This window comes from Tetranychus urticae, chromosome 3 (genome assembly GCF_039701765.1).
Source record: "Tetranychus urticae isolate SD_2017Ah chromosome 3, NJAU_TeUrti_SD_1.0, whole genome shotgun sequence".
Classification (NCBI taxonomy): Eukaryota; Metazoa; Arthropoda; class Arachnida; order Trombidiformes; family Tetranychidae; genus Tetranychus; species Tetranychus urticae.
The window spans coordinates 14,329,722-14,345,970 of NC_142960.1; the positions used below are offsets into that span (position 1 = coordinate 14,329,722).

General features: G+C 33.0%; 7 protein-coding genes across 8 annotated transcripts; 4 read left to right on the plus strand and 3 right to left on the minus strand.

The window, feature by feature from the left end:
* Positions 1-166: 166 nt before the first annotated feature.
* LOC107363840 (armadillo segment polarity protein) lies at positions 167-1,792 on the minus strand. The gene has a single exon (XM_015931104.2). The coding sequence runs from the start codon at positions 1,790-1,792 to the stop codon at positions 167-169; it is 1,626 nt and encodes a 541-aa protein (XP_015786590.1).
* Positions 1,793-2,007: 215 nt separating this feature from the next.
* Positions 2,008-2,654, plus strand: LOC149093440 (COP9 signalosome complex subunit 9). The gene is made up of 2 exons (XM_089268752.1): positions 2,008-2,171; positions 2,294-2,654. The coding sequence occupies exon 2, from the start codon at positions 2,326-2,328 to the stop codon at positions 2,536-2,538; it is 213 nt and encodes a 70-aa protein (XP_089124878.1). The 5' UTR covers positions 2,008-2,171; positions 2,294-2,325; the 3' UTR covers positions 2,539-2,654.
* A 1,317-nt stretch (positions 2,655-3,971) lies between these two features.
* On the plus strand, positions 3,972-7,230 carry LOC107364194 (neo-calmodulin). Its single transcript, XM_015931518.3, has 3 exons — positions 3,972-4,112; positions 4,234-4,396; positions 6,744-7,230. Exons 1-3 carry the CDS (start codon positions 4,110-4,112, stop codon positions 7,022-7,024), a joined length of 447 nt encoding a protein of 148 aa, XP_015787004.1. The 5' UTR covers positions 3,972-4,109; the 3' UTR covers positions 7,025-7,230.
* Positions 7,231-9,010: 1,780 nt separating this feature from the next.
* On the minus strand, positions 9,011-9,878 carry LOC107363940 (uncharacterized). Its single transcript, XM_015931225.3, has 2 exons — positions 9,748-9,878; positions 9,011-9,680 (listed from the first exon to the last, which is right to left on the minus strand). The coding sequence occupies exons 1-2, from the start codon at positions 9,797-9,799 to the stop codon at positions 9,139-9,141; spliced, it is 594 nt and encodes a 197-aa protein (XP_015786711.2). The 5' UTR covers positions 9,800-9,878; the 3' UTR covers positions 9,011-9,138.
* Positions 9,879-11,064: 1,186 nt separating this feature from the next.
* On the plus strand, positions 11,065-12,606 carry mRpL28 (mitochondrial ribosomal protein L28). The gene is made up of 5 exons (XM_015931603.3): positions 11,065-11,371; positions 11,448-11,579; positions 11,681-11,966; positions 12,268-12,400; positions 12,495-12,606. Exons 1-5 carry the CDS (start codon positions 11,181-11,183, stop codon positions 12,539-12,541), a joined length of 789 nt encoding a protein of 262 aa, XP_015787089.1. The 5' UTR covers positions 11,065-11,180; the 3' UTR covers positions 12,542-12,606.
* Positions 12,231-13,281, minus strand: Syb (Vesicle-associated membrane protein synaptobrevin). Its single transcript, XM_015931606.3, has 2 exons — positions 13,181-13,281; positions 12,231-12,860 (listed from the first exon to the last, which is right to left on the minus strand). Coding segments are annotated over exons 1-2 (321 nt in total). The 5' UTR covers positions 13,183-13,281; the 3' UTR covers positions 12,231-12,541.
* Positions 13,282-13,550: 269 nt separating this feature from the next.
* Positions 13,551-15,470, plus strand: LOC107364272 (uncharacterized). 2 transcript variants are annotated; one of them, XM_015931604.3, is made up of 3 exons: positions 13,551-13,692; positions 14,287-14,424; positions 14,758-15,470. In XM_015931604.3, exons 2-3 carry the CDS (start codon positions 14,407-14,409, stop codon positions 15,280-15,282), a joined length of 543 nt encoding a protein of 180 aa, XP_015787090.2. In that variant the 5' UTR covers positions 13,551-13,692; positions 14,287-14,406; the 3' UTR covers positions 15,283-15,470. The 2 variants fall into 2 exon arrangements, with proteins under 2 accessions (XP_015787090.2, XP_089124876.1); XM_089268750.1 differs by having other exon boundaries at positions 13,554-13,692; positions 14,367-14,424.
* Positions 15,471-16,249: the final 779 nt, after the last annotated feature.

A 16,249-nucleotide genomic window follows, 5' to 3' on the forward strand; every position in this document is an offset into this window, starting at 1 on the left:
TATGTGTCTTTCAAAATAATTTTTATTTTGTGTATTCTTGTGTATAAAGATGTATTCGACATTATTGTTTAGTTGATGGATAATTTTAATCTAACTGAAACCCTATCTGGTTAAATTGAACCAATAATCAGGTGGTTACAAATTTTGAACAAAATTTAAGGCATTATCAATTAATAGATGTGTTAAAGATGTCAACGATAAATTCCTCAAAGAAAAAAGATTTTTCTTGAATCTTATGTTTACTAAGAGGGTCTTTGGCCATTATTTTGAGCGTCGCGGCAGCCTCTTCAATGATTGCCTCGATTTTTGGATCTGGTATTAGGGGTGCGTCCATTGGAACTACTCCTGCTCCTAAATCAACAGATCGTGAGGCGATTTTTGCTTCATTTAAGACCTCAGCAAGATTTTCAATGGCGTAGTGATCACGTAGTGGAACGATATTTGCGTCAAGTAAAGCCAAGTTTCGTAGTAAGCCCACGACGGCTTTTTTCAATGGCCAACTGTTAGTCTTTAAAAGACTTATTATAGGCCCAAGCCCTTCACAATCCAGAATTGCATTAGATGCAAGCTCAGCTTCAATGTATCGACATGTTAAATGTCGAAGAGCGCAAATTGCAGGCTCGGTGATTTCTTCTTTTGAGCCAAATTTGATGACAGTTCCGATTAGCAATTCGACTCCACCCATTTGGCGAACAATTTGCTTGTTAATAACGTTGCAAGTTAAGTTAGACAAAATGCCTGCAACACAAGTGATTATGTTTTCTTGAGTAACTTGGTCGGTAAGAGCAAAACGAAGAATATCCATTGTGTTAGATAATAAAAGATGAAGATCATTTTGAAACACTGCTGCATCGGAAAGGTTGCGAATAGTGAACAAACAATTAGATACGTGGGAATCAAGTTGTGTGTTCAAATGCATGGCCAAAGCCTGCAATCCTCCGTTTTCAATAATTGTTCGCTTATTCTCCTGACAAGCTGACAGAACTTTTAAGGTATTGGAAATTACCCAGAGAAGATTTGGGTAGGAAACTGTTTGTAAAATTTGAAGTAGTTGTGTGGTGCCACCAAGTCTTTGCATTATAATTTTACTTTCCGAGTCTCCATATACTAAAAGACGGATACAGTCTGTAACAATCGATAAAAATTGTTCATTTTGATTTTGTAACAAAGAAATTAATGGGGGGAGACCATTAGCATCACGGACGGCTTCTTTAGAACCCTCTTGGTGTAAAAGTAGAAGATGGAGAGCTGTAATAGCAAGATGAACAACTGACTCGCTATTACAGCTAAGCATCCGAACCAGCTCAAAAATACCACCAAGTTTATAAATTGTTAGTCGACCCTGACGATGTTCTGAAAGATTATAAAGAATTCCAACGCCATTTTCAATAATTTCAATATCATTTGTTTTAGAAAGAGCTTCTAAAAGGGCGACTATCATGCCAGGTGAATTAATTATTGTCTCTCTACTGACTTTTTCAGTAGATAACTGAAGCACCATATTACAGGCTTTGTTTTGGATGAAGGGATCCTCATCCGAAAGAAGATCTATCAATGTAGGAATAGCTTGAGATGCGACGTCCGAGCTTGTTTGAACATCCAGCATTGGAACGGGGGACATTGGCTCAGGTGTGGACTGGAAAGGAGGTAGGGTATGGGATGATTTACCCTCATAATTAAAGTCAAATGAAGCCAGGAATTCATCGTCTATAATGGATGGAGCTGCTGATGAAAATCCAGAATCAGTTGCCTGAATTTCAGGAATTTTAGTTGTAAAATTTGAAAAAGACATTGATTAAAAACTTTCACAATTAATAAAAAAACACAAAAAAAATGTTGATAAACAAAAATTTTCAAGAAAAAAAGTGACGGTATAGCAAATGTTCACTGAATGGTGATTTGGTGTGATGTGATAGGCGCATAGTTTGAACTGAACAATGAAAAGAAAGTAATGTTAACAGAGGGAGACACTCAACATGATCACACCTTTGGTTTACTCTGCTTTTCTCGGGGCTAAAGCTTAAATTAATCTTCTTTTTCTGTTAATTAAATAGTACAATCAGTTTGATTGGATTAACCCAATTTCCAGTGAAAAACTAAATTTTTTCCCACCGTACTTTACTCGTATATTTGTAGACCTACTTGTTACCAATCAAAATATTTAAAACTGGGTAAGTGTTTTACTTGAAATATCTCCTTTGTTTACTTTAAAAGTCATTATTGTTTCCAATTTGACTAGAGATTTATTATCTTTCGCTTTGTTAATTTCTTTGTTCCATCTCTGCCGATTCAGATATTCTTCGGGATCAAGTTAACCAAGGGAAGATGAGGCCAATATCTATGGTTGGGAGTAAACCCGGAGGATCAAATGGCAGCAGTGTTGTTGTTGATGAAATGTTTCCAGAAGGTGGACATTTTATGGATTTTGATGACCCATCAGGTACCGTTATGATGGATTTAACATCAAATGATAAATATGTTCATACAGATTTTTTTAACGAGTTTGAAGATATTTTTGATGAAGACAATCTCGAGTAACTTTGTCCAACCTTGTATCATTTGTTATTAATGTTTTTTCTATATTACTTTTTGTTAACCGATGAACGGAAAAAAATGCATTCTAATGTTATTAAAACAAATTAGAAAAGCTAAAACAGTATTCAAAACCCAAATTTTCACGAATTAACCTTCGCATTATTTAAATAACCATATAATCCACATTATCTTGAGTTAATAATTGGATTGTATGAGACTAAACTATTTTTTCTCGCTCATTTGATCATTTGCAATCAATACAAGAGAATAACAATTTACAAGAAAAGTGATTACAATAAATAAACAAATAAATTATATTTAAATTGATTATTCCAATTTGCAATGCAATTAACTTTTAAACTTGATCACTATCAAGTGATGGTGCAAAGTAAAGTAGATTCTTTAAATAGTAAACCAAATAGATGAGACAAGATGAAACAAACAATTTATCTGAGTCAATATTGGGAAGAAAATGTGAGACAAAAGAGAGACAAAAAACATTTTCCTCTAATCTCATGTCACCTCATCTTTCTTGTAGCATCATCCATATACCTCTGCAATCATTCCTTATATTCCGGAAAGAAAACAAATGTTACATGGAAAAAGATGATCAGAGATTAATGAGATACTGTAAATAACAGTAGGAGGCAAACCAAAATAAACAAGATAATGTGATAAACAAAACTTGGAGCATTTGATTGAGATGGTTGGTTGCATTAAAAATTTCTTTGTTAATTAAATTCATAATTTTCAGCTTTACCATGTTTTAGACTATTAGATATCTTCAAGTTTTCTTGATCCATTACAACGCTTTCAAGACGATAACGTGCATGATGATGAAGAAAGATGTTCTAAGTGATTGAGATTGAATGAGGAGAGAAAAAAAAGAGTCAAAATAGAGATGAAGAGCGATGAAGATGGTGAACAGAATATTTGAATAAAATGAAGATGATGATGATGATGAAGATGATGAAGATGTTTTGTTGAATAGGCGGGATCATTTACAGCTAGGATTTTAAACTAAGAGACAAGTGAAGTTTAAAAGTAACCAAATTTACTTGAACTATTCTATGGTTCAACTAAGCCAAGACTGAGGCGGAGATAATCTGTCTTACCGTCTCTTCCGTTTTTCGTCATCTTCATCTATTTTTCTTCCATCTTTTTCATTCTTGGCGTTGAATTTATATTTATCTGAAGGGAGAAAAAGAAAGATGAAATCGTGAGTAAGTATAAGTGTGTAAGTAAGAGAGCCAACCTGCCTACTCTATCATCGAAAATTGTCCAACCACCAAATCTTCGTCCTCAGTTGTTCCAAGCAAGGAAAGATCTTTACTTTCATCCTCCTTGTCATCTGCTCTGTATTTTGCGTGTCAGTGTATTTCATTTTTCATTACTTTCGCCATCTAACCCGCCTCTTTTCTTCGGCAAACTGCTAGTGAATCCATTTTGTATATCGTTTTGCAAAAAATTGCTATTTATTTCAGCTTCATTGTGTGAAAAACTTCGTACTCGTTCAGTTGTAATTCATCAAAAAAACTAGACAACCAGCTTCCATCCAATTAAACAATTACACAATGGTAATTGATTCTTTCCTTTATCTTCCTTTAAATTTGCTGAATATATTTCATGTATTGTCCATTTAACCATTGCCACCAATTATATAATCCTTTGCTAATTATTGATACTCTTTGCTTTCAGGCTGAAAAATTTGAAGTTAAAGAAAGTGATTTGAAAGATTATTTCAACAGTCTTGCCAATAAAGATGGTAAACTTGATATACCAACATTCAAGCACGTCTTAAAACAACTTGGACTTCATCCGGACGAAGGTATCGTTACCCAAACCATCGAGGAAATTCAAAGTAAGTCCAAATTTATGCTTGATTAATCCACAAAGTAGAGTTTACGTTTCCCTGTAAAAAATCAACCAAATAAGTTTAATTAAACAGTTGCATGTTTGAAACATTTGGAAAGAGTAAATTAAAATGAAAAAATAAAATTCCAATCAACTAACAACATTAATGATTGGATCGATTGTAATTTATAACAAAAGCAAGTCTTAATACTCGATATGAAAAAATTGAATTTCAAGTTCAATATGATCTGATGCATGAATGTTTAATTCATGGCCAATGATACTTGATTTGCTAGAAAAATCTAATTCTAAGTTAAGCACAATTAACCTCGAACTCTACCAAAGTCAGTCAGTTTAAAATTCGGGGTTATTTGAGTTTAAAATATCTGAAGAGCATCTTCATTTTGAATAAGAATTTTCAAGATAAATTTGATTCAGTTGATGCCTCTTTCAAAGTTGACATGTCTTTAATCTCTTTGCTTGTTTATTAACATCTGTCTCATATCACCATGTTATTGCCAAAAAACTTTCAAGTTGCTAGAATATGTTGATTGAGGAAATTTGAAAACAAAATAAAAATCGAAAAATTAGCTTGGTAAATATAAATTTAGCAATTAGTTGAATAATGAATGGTTATTTTGAAGCAAAATTAGTGAATAGATTTATGGTGAAAGTTGTTTCTTTGTAATTGTTCAGAAAAGTTGAGCATTGATAAGTTCAGTGGTTGTAAGACTGTAGTGGTGAGACTGGCCAACAAGGAAAATGTATGGTGTGAATGATTGAACTAATAATACTTACACTCACAGGAATCAAAGCACATACTTAACTTTATTTGGTCCTCCGGGAACCTTGCCAACCTCGTCTCTCAGAACATTTTCATTTTCTTCTTTTTCGAAACTTTTTTCTTCTCCTTTCATTTTAAACCTAATGAATCTACCAACGAACTTCTTATTGCTGTTGTCGGGTTTGATTGGCGAGAAGCAGGAGAGAGGTTAGGATAAATGAGAAAGAGATTGAGCTTTCAAGATTTTAATTAACAGGCATCCCAATGAGCTTTGTTTTTCCAATTTTAGCTTCTACATTTTCTGTCCGTTCCTTTCTATTAGTCTCTTCTTGATTTTCCTTTGAGCCTGAGTTTCCCTCACTTTTCTTTCGGCCTGTTTCTCTTGATTTCCAAGCTCTTTCCTTGAATATCCACGCTTTTACATCTTGCCATGAGATTTTTTTCCACGAGCCAATATATAAAAGCCAACAATGTTCTGGCTTACCACCAAAAAAAGTCTCACCAACATTATATTAAGATTTTCATTATTATTCCAAAAGTACAATTAGAGTCACGGTGTTAACTTTACCAGTTTATTGTTTTGGAGGCTTTTGATAAACAAGTATTCTTTGGAATCCACATGCACAGTTGAATTTGAAGCATCACATTATTCACAATGACAAACAAAGACAGCCAACGACATTCCTTCAGAAGATACCTGTGTTTATTCAAAGGAATAAATAAGATATAAGAAAATTAATAAGAAATTCAGTAAACTGAAGATGCAACTGAACACATTCAGATTAACTGGGAACAGTACAGTAAATATTCACATGTTCACATCGTGGGATTAGCCCTTTCGCTATTTACACTTAATTTTACCAAAAAATAGCCTTTTAGGTTTTTAATCAAATTGAACCATTTTAATTCCAAAAAAATAATCATTATAAAAGATCAAATGAATTGAAATTTATTTGTTTATATTAATTTGCTATCAAAACTGATTTATTTTGAGACATCAAATTTCCCGAAATCAACTTACCTTGCAAACCTTATTCATTATTGTATAAATCAATCTAATCAATTGGGTTTTCATCATAATTTAGTTTACATTTAGGAAGAAGAACTGTTTGAAATCCAAACTGTTTCGTTATTGAACCTAACAATGTTACAATTTGGGAATATTGACTGTAAATGTTTCATTATTGCTTGAAATTATTCATAAAACAGGAATGCTTACAGATTCATCATAGATTAACCGTTAGGCAATTAAAAATGACAATTTGTTAAGGATGAAACGAGAAACAGGTTGTTAATTTAGCAGAAAATGGATTTTAAATTGTCAAATAGAGTCATAATTTATCAACTATAACATTAGTTAAAGATGTTTGACATGAAATGACATGAAATGAAATAAACTTTTCGCTGAAGTAACAACCCCTTAGTAACTGCTGGTGAAAAAATGTGACAAAAAGTGAGACAGAATAATTTCTCGTTGCAACCAAATTTTCAATTGTCTTTACGTTTATTTTACATTCAATGTGAAGTATCGTTTTATTATTAAATTGTGTTTATTTCTACTCTTTATTAGGCGATGGATTTATAACCGAAGATAAATTGAAGGCTTTCTTGGACACCATTGCTGAAAAACATGCTAACCTTCGTAAGCTTTTTGACTGGATTGATGCTGATAAAAATGGTTACCTTGACCGATACGAGATAAAGATGGCTTTCGCCATGTCAAATAAGCCTTTTACTGCTGAAGATGTTGAAAGGTTGATGACAGAAGCTGATACTGATAGAGATGGAAGAATCAGTTTCCTTGAATTTAGGCAAAGTCGAATGTCTAATTTGTTTACTGATGTTTGTTAAATTCACGTCAACACTGCCTAAATTATGTTAACGTCTACAAACAGCCAATATCCAATCATAACATCAACAGTGTTCAACAACTACAACGACTGCATATCCAGAGATAAAAAGGAGGAATAAGAGAGTCTCAAGAAAATGGTAAAATTGTGGATCAAAATAACAACAATTCAGCAGGAGTGGAAACCCAAAGTACACCTAAAACAAAAGTCAAACCAACACTCACTCATACTCACATCAAACATTTACATCCATCATAAAGTCAATAATTACCGTATCGGCGAACATTAAGGCACAGTGCTTATAAATGAATAGACTTATTTATAAGCACATTTACATCCATTGCCCATGTGTAAAAAAATCAGTTCAAATTGGGACAATAAATTTTAAATTGGTCAAAAGGAAGCCTCTTCGATGAAATTCTTGCTTCTTTTCAAACAAAAGCCACTCAACAGTTCTAATTGTCAGATAAAAATCGTGGAAGCTCAGCAATCGAAAATTATGACAGGTAAATCAGTCAATCATTGCTGAATTCAGCGTCTCAATTACTAGCAGATGTGCCTCTTATCCGATTGTTTTGGTGCTTCTAAATGTGTCCATCTCACTTAGAAGCACTGTGCCTTAATGTTCGCCGATACGGTAATCCACTGAATTATTTCGCAAAAAATTTTCAGTCAATCTTTACCTACACTAGTCAATCTTTTTTTTTGTCAACTAAACTCTTCCTCTCTTAATCTTCTATTCATCTCAATATCTCTCTTTAATTACTGTATCACCCGTTTCACTTATCATAATAAGCGTCCTAACTATCGACTAGGCCGATCTGTATCGTTATGATGAAAGGAGATCAAATGAAAGAAACGTTTTACAAAAATTAACCACAAATGTGCTTTTTCGGTTCCTCGCAAGTCAACAATTTAATAGACTCAATAGAGATCAATGTAACCAGCAAGTGTAAGATTTTCAAATGAAGCTGTAAAATTTGACATAAGCTTATACGCCTCTTAATCTTCACTATTGCAATTGTGATCAACCAAAAAAAACAAAGATACATTTTTACTTTGCCAATTGTGACATTATAATCACATCTAATCCCAGCAACGAAAGCTTTGTCTTCTAGTCGTCTATTTCAGGCTTCTCAGATGAGGTTAAACTCCTCTCGCGAGTACAAACATTTCAGGCTTAGCTATTTTTATCTCTATTTGACATTCACAAATTTATCAAATACTATCATGATCAATTCATACTCTTGGCCATAATTCAATAAGGTTCTCCAATCGAGCAAGGCTTTTATGATCGTCAAATCATTGAGGTTCAAGTCAACTGCCTTAATGAAGGAATCGAGCAACTTATCAATCTAAAATGTACAACAAATGCAATTGAAAATTATCCAGCTTAATCTCACTCATTATTTCATTACAGTATTTAAACGATTAAAATACTGGTTAGCTTTTGATCCTTTTAAGATTTCCAGCAACCTTTTGGGAAAAGGTTTGGGTCTATTCGGGTTAATCCTTTTTTCCTTGTAATCCCTCGAGGTTCAGATTTTCTTCGGAATTGAGACTTAGTTTCAAGTAATTATGCATAGGAATTTCAGACCAACACTATTTTAGGTTCATTGTATTACCATGGACAAAATAAGAGTCGAAAATTGGCAGAAAAACATTCACTTTAACCAAAACAGTAAAAAGCTAGACGAATCTTTAGCAGTTGAAAAATTCATTGAATTGAATGTCTTTAAAATCCAGAAATGAGATTAAGCTTTCGCAGGAACTCGGATTAAATTATATTTGCACTCACTTCTAATTTTCTTGGAATCCATTACCGGGAAAAAGTAAAAAGCTTCGTGTAAAAGGAAAATAATTGTTTCAACAATTAGACCCAAACTTATTCCCATAGGTCGTGTTCATTGATGGTTATGTTTTACGCTATTGCGTTATGTTATGTTTCAAGTTTTACGCGATTTGTGTAAGCAAATGTTAGAGGAAATTTTTACTTTTCATGGTAAGTTTATTTTTCTCAATTCAAACATTTTAGTTTCATTTCATATTCGAGCAAGCCCGAAATTTGTTATTGACTTTTTTCATTCAATATGTAATCATTAGGAGTTGATGTTTTTAGTATCCATAACCAGCTTGGTACCGAGTAGAATCATCATAACCCATGCTTCTGGTGCGAGCTGAGCTTGCTTGACCAGAGGTTGATGTAGTGGTTCCTGAGATGCCTCCTGGTCCACCTTGGAATGAGGTTTGTCTAGCATCAAATTGATGGGTGTTGGCTGAAGCACTATTGTCATATCCTCGTGAGTTACTATTGAAATTGGTTGAGCCAGGACCGAAACCAGGGCCAGAAACAGGACCAGAACCAGGACCGAAGCTAGGACCAGAGACAGGGCCATAACCAGGATTTGGAGAGACGGGATTGGGTCCAGAAAGTGCTCCAGTACCAAGAACGCTACTTCCAAGACCAGCAACTCCATTGACAGCTCCTTGAAGAACTCTTCCTTTGGCAAACTCAAGATTGGCAGCACCTTTTGCAACATCACCAACAGCATTGAGAGCACCCCCAATCAGACCACTTGCGGCTCCCGTAACGGTGTTAAGTGCATTGGCAGCAGTACCAAGAACTGTATCAGCGAGGGGACCAAGGAAGGGTGAAGCTAAAGAGTGACACAAAATGGGTTAATTCAAGTGTTTCAATGGATAACAAAGCTTTGTATTACTTACCAGAAGCCATGAGAGCCAAGGAAAGAACGATTACTGAAGACAAGAATTTCATGTTGATGATGTTGGTTGGTTTTGATTGGAAGGTTTACTTTAGGGTTTAATCTAAATTGTTTTTAGCAATTGGAATGATTTGATTGTGATATCTTCCTAGACAATTCCATCGCCTTTTATACTAAAAAAAGGCTAACATGTTGGTTATGGAGGGAGCTTACCGTTGACATTTTTCAATCATAATTTATTGCCGTAATTAATTTTACAAAATTTGTGCTTTTAAATATCCATTAAAACAATTGATTGGAAGATATTGATCAATCGATGCTTTTCATTTAATCAAAAAAGTGAAGACTGTTTAAAACAGATGCTTAAAGGGCTCAAATTAATTGTGAAGAAACCATGCGACGACGATTAATCAAAATGAAGCGACATCAAATCTGCTTCACAATCATCATCTTTCCACTTTTAATAATCAATCTAAGTTCAAATTAATCTGTAATTTGAATCTGACTACGATTTCATTAACCATTTGGTATTCAGTTTTATGCTTAACAATAGCTTGAAATTCAATTCACATTAAAATGGATAGCGAATTAATTTTTGATGGTTAACTAAAGAAGAAATGAGTGTGAATTGATAACATAATGTTAGATATTAAGACAATTACAATTGACTTCAATAGCCATTGAACTGTTTCAATATTGAATGCTCTTCTGAATATTAATAAAGTCCCAAAATATTATTTAGTTAGCTGTCAATTACAATTCAATCTGTTGATAGAGTTCAGTTTAGACTTGATTTTTCTTTCATAAATTATGATGCGTACAATATCCTGGTTAAACCAGTTGAACCATCAAGTTAATCATATTTTCGTCTTCTATTATTCCCTTTTCAATGAAAAGTTGAATTCAATTTGCAGCTTCTCTTGCTTTATAACAATGTTGGCCATTGCTTTGGCTGATCAATAATTCAAAATACAAAATGACATTTAATTTTATTCCAAATATTTTAATTTTAAGTCCACAGTTCACTAAATTGCTTCAATAACTGAAAAACCGGTAAATTTAACAGTTGAAAGCGATTAAGATTGGATCAGATACAATCTCTCTTGTTGGTTTCGTGTTTTTAGATTTTTGTTTTATCTAGATTAAAAGCAATTTATTCTTAAATTGTTCAATGTATTGAATGGAAAATTGATTATCATTAAACACTCAAATTGATGATTTAATTTTAACCTTGTCTATTAGACAATTAAACATGGAATATGATCAGTTACTTTATTTACTTTGTTTCCATGGTAACTTAAAACACATGAAAAGTGAACATCTTTCCCTTACTCTGGTTGATGTTTACTTTAATCCGTTTATTCATTATCAATCTCAAATCATCCGTTTAATCATTTATAATTTTGTGGTAATTCTGAACCGTAGTCTTACATAATGAACTTGATAAAATTATCTAAAAATATTTATCCTTTTGGTTGGATGAGGAATCCATATTTTCGCCGTCTTCCTGAGCATTATCTTAAATATCGTTTAGAACTAACAAAGCCTCCTGTTCGTGCACACGATGACCCTACTACTGGAGATCTTCTTGATTATAAGCTAGTTGATGCAAAAACATTAAGAATGTAAGTATTTATACAATAATCAAACTAAATCTCTAGTATGTTAATCATCTTTCGCTTATACCGTCTTACCATATAGCGAACGAGTTCCTGACCTGCCAGTTGGTACTAGAGAATTAGGTAATTCAAATGAAGCTATATTTGCTGGTGAGAATGCTGTTACTGGATTTGATCTACCGAAAAGACAATTGTACCGAGATAAACATGTTAGGTGAGTTTAAACTGCTTATATTTCTCGTATGTATAATGGTTCTATGGTCTATATTTTTCCTATTTATTTCTAACCAACTCTTAACTTTTTGTTGTTTTCAGAAATGCCAAAGTTTGGGTGCCCAATGTTTTCCGGACAACTGTATATAGTGAGGTGCTTGATACTTATTTAAGCATTTTGTGCACCAAACATGCCTTGAATAAAATTCACGAAGCCCACGGATTTGATAATTATATTCTTAGAACTCCTATTCAAGATCTTCAATCACGTCTAGCACTGAAACTACGACGAAAAATGTTGATAGCTCTGGCCAAGGAATCTTATCATCCTAATAATCCAGAAAAATATGAAATCGTAAAAAATAAATATCAAGATTGTAAAATACCGGTAAGTTTATCTAATTTATTTTATTTATGAATGACTAATTATTGATGGTATCAGATGATTAAACCTTTCATAATTCTAATGAAACGACGGAAAAAACTGCCAATCATTGTTGTATTATTTAGTCATATTTTCCCAATCTATTAATATTATAACCTAATTAAAGCATTTTGTGCTACAAACCTAATGATCATAAACAACTTCTAGACTATAGATAAAATTTTCTTTCATGGCTTCTATCTCCGTGATTTATGAAATGTTGTCGGCTTAATAAATAATGTTTTGCTTTAATTTGTTTTTACAGTTGGAAGAGGCTGAATGGATTGGCTTAAGTTGGACCCAAGCGATTGAAAAGATGCACGAAACAGAATTGGAAAAGCATGAGCCTATTCCATTAAAAGTCAAACTGGGAAAAGATTTGTTGAATAAAATGGAAGGTTAGTTGATTGTGATTATTTCTGAAAAAATATGCAATTTTCATAATTTTTCACGTAAATTAATACTATCACATTTTCTCTTTCTTCTATTAAGGTTGGAAAAAGGAAAAAGAAGAGAAGAGAGATTCACAGAATATTTAGTTATTGTAGAGCGACAATCAGAATAATAAGAAAGATAATAAATATTCCAGCTAAAATTGCCATCATTTTCATGTTTCTCCACCATTGTTTCCGCTTTAATTTACCAGCTTGTTGCTCGAATTGTGAGGCACCTTGTTGTAAGGCATCAGCTCGGTTATCCAATTCACTTAACTTCTGATCTCTTTCTAAGACTTTTTCAACATTAGTCTTCATGATTCCGACAACTTCCTCCACCTGAGCCTGGGTCTGTTGAAGCCGTTTAGATGTGGCAGGTCCACCACCTGATGGCCGGTTAGCATCACCTCCGAATCCAGCAGACCTATCATAAAAAACAGAAAAATAAAGTGACAATTAGAACAGGTTTTTGAAAAGTTAGATGCAAATGGCTTGATAATCTAGTAACTCATAACAATCTTTGAAGAAATATATCTGACTAAACAGCTAAGAGACAAAAATACTGTGAGACAAAAAGAGGAAAGAAGCTACACACACTAAAGGTTGTTTAGACTAGTTTTATATTAAGGGGAGTTAACAAGGTTTGAAGGTTAATTTCACTTGTTGCTCTTCCACCTTTACATACAACGTTTGAATACGTATTTAAATAAACATTGAGATTAATAGTAAAAATGCTTTACTTACATTGTTCCGAATACAAAATTAGTAATTAAAAAATGATAAAAAAAATAAAAGAATCCACAAAACAAATTAGGCACAAACAATACTTGAACGTTTCATCAACAGTTGCAAATAACAGTTGAAACACTGAAATGACAAGACTATGACTAACAGTATCGAGTCCGTAAATATCGATATTTTGGTAAGAGTACAAGACTCCGTCATTCAACCAAAAAATGTGGATTGTTCAAATTTTTAATTTTAAAATGATTCTTCAACTATTTTCTGAGTCTATTATTTTCAACTAAAGTTAACCCAATTTGATTAAGTATCCATAGAACAACAGAAAAGTGTTATTCTAAACTATTACGTATATTAATTGGTGGAGGAATCAAGTTACAGTAAACATCGATTTTCACAAAACCTGACAAAATGGGAAAAGAGGATTTCGATATTCTATTGACGATTTGGTTTTTATGGCCGCTTTCACTGCAATTTAAGATTATTCGACCAGTGACTTATGATAATTATATCAGGTACTATAACTCTTCACCTTGTAACATGTAAAGACCAGAATTTTTCCATGTTGAATGTTATCAGTCAGCATGTGGCTCTTTTTTTGCCAAAAAAGAGAGTTTACTGTAATGCGTTGATATGAATTTTTGCGGTGTTTTGTTGTGTTTGATATTCTCGATGGTTTATTTAAAGTTGAATTAACCAGAATGTGCCGAAAAGCTATAATAATTTGGACAGTTAAGTTAATGCACGAGCTATTCTGTATTCAATAATAATTTAAACTGTTATATTTCTCAATCAAGTTCAATAATTTGACTTCACTCAATTGATACAAGAAAACTCTAGCATTGATTTTCTAGATTGAGTCAGGATAAATGATTCGGGTTCAAAGCAGCAAAATTGAGTGAATTAACAAGGTTAGTTGAGGTGTAGGAAGGCAAGAAAGAGTGATTAGTTGAGCAGATGAAACTGTAAACAAATCTGAATTTTACAAAAACAAGAAATCTGCGTAAACACTCATCTTTAGAGACTAGACAAATTTGGCAAGTTCACAACGATTGCTCGATTGCTCTAGTGAATCAGTAATTTTTGAGTTAACTTCATTTTACTATTAGTTATCAGAAGGAAGACCAAGTTAAACCAAATCTCTTTATTCAATAATTTTGTTTCATCAATAAAATCGGAACACATTTAGTTTTACATATTTTGTTGGTTGGTTTGTCTATTGAATCATCATGTCTGCTAATACTGAAGTAAGTAACAAATCTTTATTCATAGTTCAATTTCTTTGTTACTCGACCATCTTACGCCTTTTTTGGTCCAGTTAATTAGACATCTCATCAATTTTAATTACTTAATCTGAGTTGAACATTAACTGGACTATTCATCACTGAGTTCATCTACGTGAAATTGTGATTACTTAAGTGTGAATCAAATATGAGACAATAACCCAGTCCATTGAAAGAGGATTGAAAACTGCGATTTGTTTCATCTCAAGTTTTATTTTCTTGTGATTATGATTATTGATCATGATTTTGAATATTTTTGCTAATTTCTCAACTATTTCTTCTCTTACCTTTTTTCAGAATAAAGATTTACGTGAAGCCTGTTCCAAGGGTGATTTAGCTGAGGTTAAACGTTTATTAGGCAAAGGAGCTGATGTTAAATCAAGAGATTCTTCTGGTAATACACCTCTTCATATGGTTGACGAAGGCCAATTTGAGGAGATAGTTGATTTGTTGGTGAAAAAAGGAGCTGATATTAATAAAGGTGATCGTAATATGTGGACTGCACTTCATTGGGCCTCTGTAAAGGGTAAAAATGATGTTGTCAAGTGTTTGATTAAACACGGAGCCAATGTAAATGCTAAAACTGTGGACGGTTTCACGCCATTGATGGCAGCAATCAATGGATTTTACAATAAAGTTGGTAATTACGCTAATGAAGGATCTGAACACATTTTTAAAGATGTCTGCCTCGCCATTGCATCTCATATGACCAAAGCTGATATGGTTAATATCAAAAACAACGAGGGTTTCAATGTATTAGATTTTGATAATGCTCTTAACAACAGTTTTGTGCTTTCCATGCTTGAAATCATCCTTAAATGATCTTCATTTTTCCCCAAAACTTGATGCTGGTACGCAATGAATCGACTATTTTTCATAGCTTCGCAGGCTACCGAACGTCAACAAATTGCTTTTTATTTCATTCAAGTGCCATTAGCGCAAATTTTGCCAAAGAGAGGAAAACAAACCTCCAAAAGTACGACTGTATAATAAATATGAAAATATATCAATATTAATGTCCTTGCTTTTTACAGATATCAAACAAAACGACGAAGATTGAAAGAGTTGTCAGCAAAACACTGTACACGAAAACAAGTTACTAATCAATTAATGGTCTGACTGTATTGATCATGAATTCAACTCACTCTATCAAAATGATTATTTTCATTCATTAACAAGATCATAATCCAAGCTTGGTTTGCGAAGAGAGGCAAAGACCAACAAATAATATTTACGATAGCTTTAAATTGATTAAACCATTTATATCAGATTTATGAATACATTAACGAGTATATCACAAAAAAGATGGCAGAAAGAATAGCATTAGGAGCATTGGTTGAATGTCTTCTCATATTTTTATATTTTACCTTAAATTGAAAGGATAAATTATTTCAGATGAAATTGATTGGGGAAATTGAATCGGTGAAATATTGAGAGGAACTATCAAAAGGGTTTGAGTTCAAAACAGCAAAAGCAAATGACCAAGAGACGAAAAATCAAAAGTTACAATTGTAAAATGTATTAAATTGGGCCGGCTTTTTTCCCACCACAGTGTCCACCACTTTCAAAGTGCTTTTTCCACCACCTTTTCAATCTCTTTTAAATCACTTTTTCCACCGTATTGTCCACCAACACATCCACTATTAATCACCACCATATCTATTATACATATCATATCCGAAAAGTGGTGAACAATTTTGATGAGAAAAGTCTGTAGATGATTTTAGTTTTGGGTGGTGGACAATACGGTGGAAAAAAGCCGGTCCCATTAAATTCACGCTTTTATACA

Bases quoted from the DNA above. Each gene is read 5' to 3' on its own strand.
- LOC107364194 (XM_015931518.3), top strand. The intron at 4,397-6,743 runs GTAAGTCCAAAT...ACTCTTTATTAG, and splicing joins AACCATCGAGGAAATTCAAA to GCGATGGATTTATAACCGAA.
- mRpL28 (XM_015931603.3), top strand. From the start codon at position 11,181: ATGAACTTGATAAAATTATCTAAAAATATTTATCCTTTTGGTTGGATG. The intron at 11,580-11,680 runs GTGAGTTTAAAC...TGTTGTTTTCAG, and splicing joins TACCGAGATAAACATGTTAG to AAATGCCAAAGTTTGGGTGC. The intron at 11,967-12,267 runs GTAAGTTTATCT...TTGTTTTTACAG, and splicing joins ATCAAGATTGTAAAATACCG to TTGGAAGAGGCTGAATGGAT.
- LOC107363840 (XM_015931104.2), bottom strand. From the start codon at position 1,792: ATGTCTTTTTCAAATTTTACAACTAAAATTCCTGAAATTCAGGCAACT.
- LOC107363940 (XM_015931225.3), bottom strand. From the start codon at position 9,799: ATGAAATTCTTGTCTTCAGTAATCGTTCTTTCCTTGGCTCTCATGGCT. The intron at 9,681-9,747 runs GTAAGTAATACA...GTCACTCTTTAG, and splicing joins CTTGGCTCTCATGGCTTCTG to CTTCACCCTTCCTTGGTCCC.
- LOC149093440 (XM_089268752.1), top strand. From the start codon at position 2,326: ATGAGGCCAATATCTATGGTTGGGAGTAAACCCGGAGGATCAAATGGC.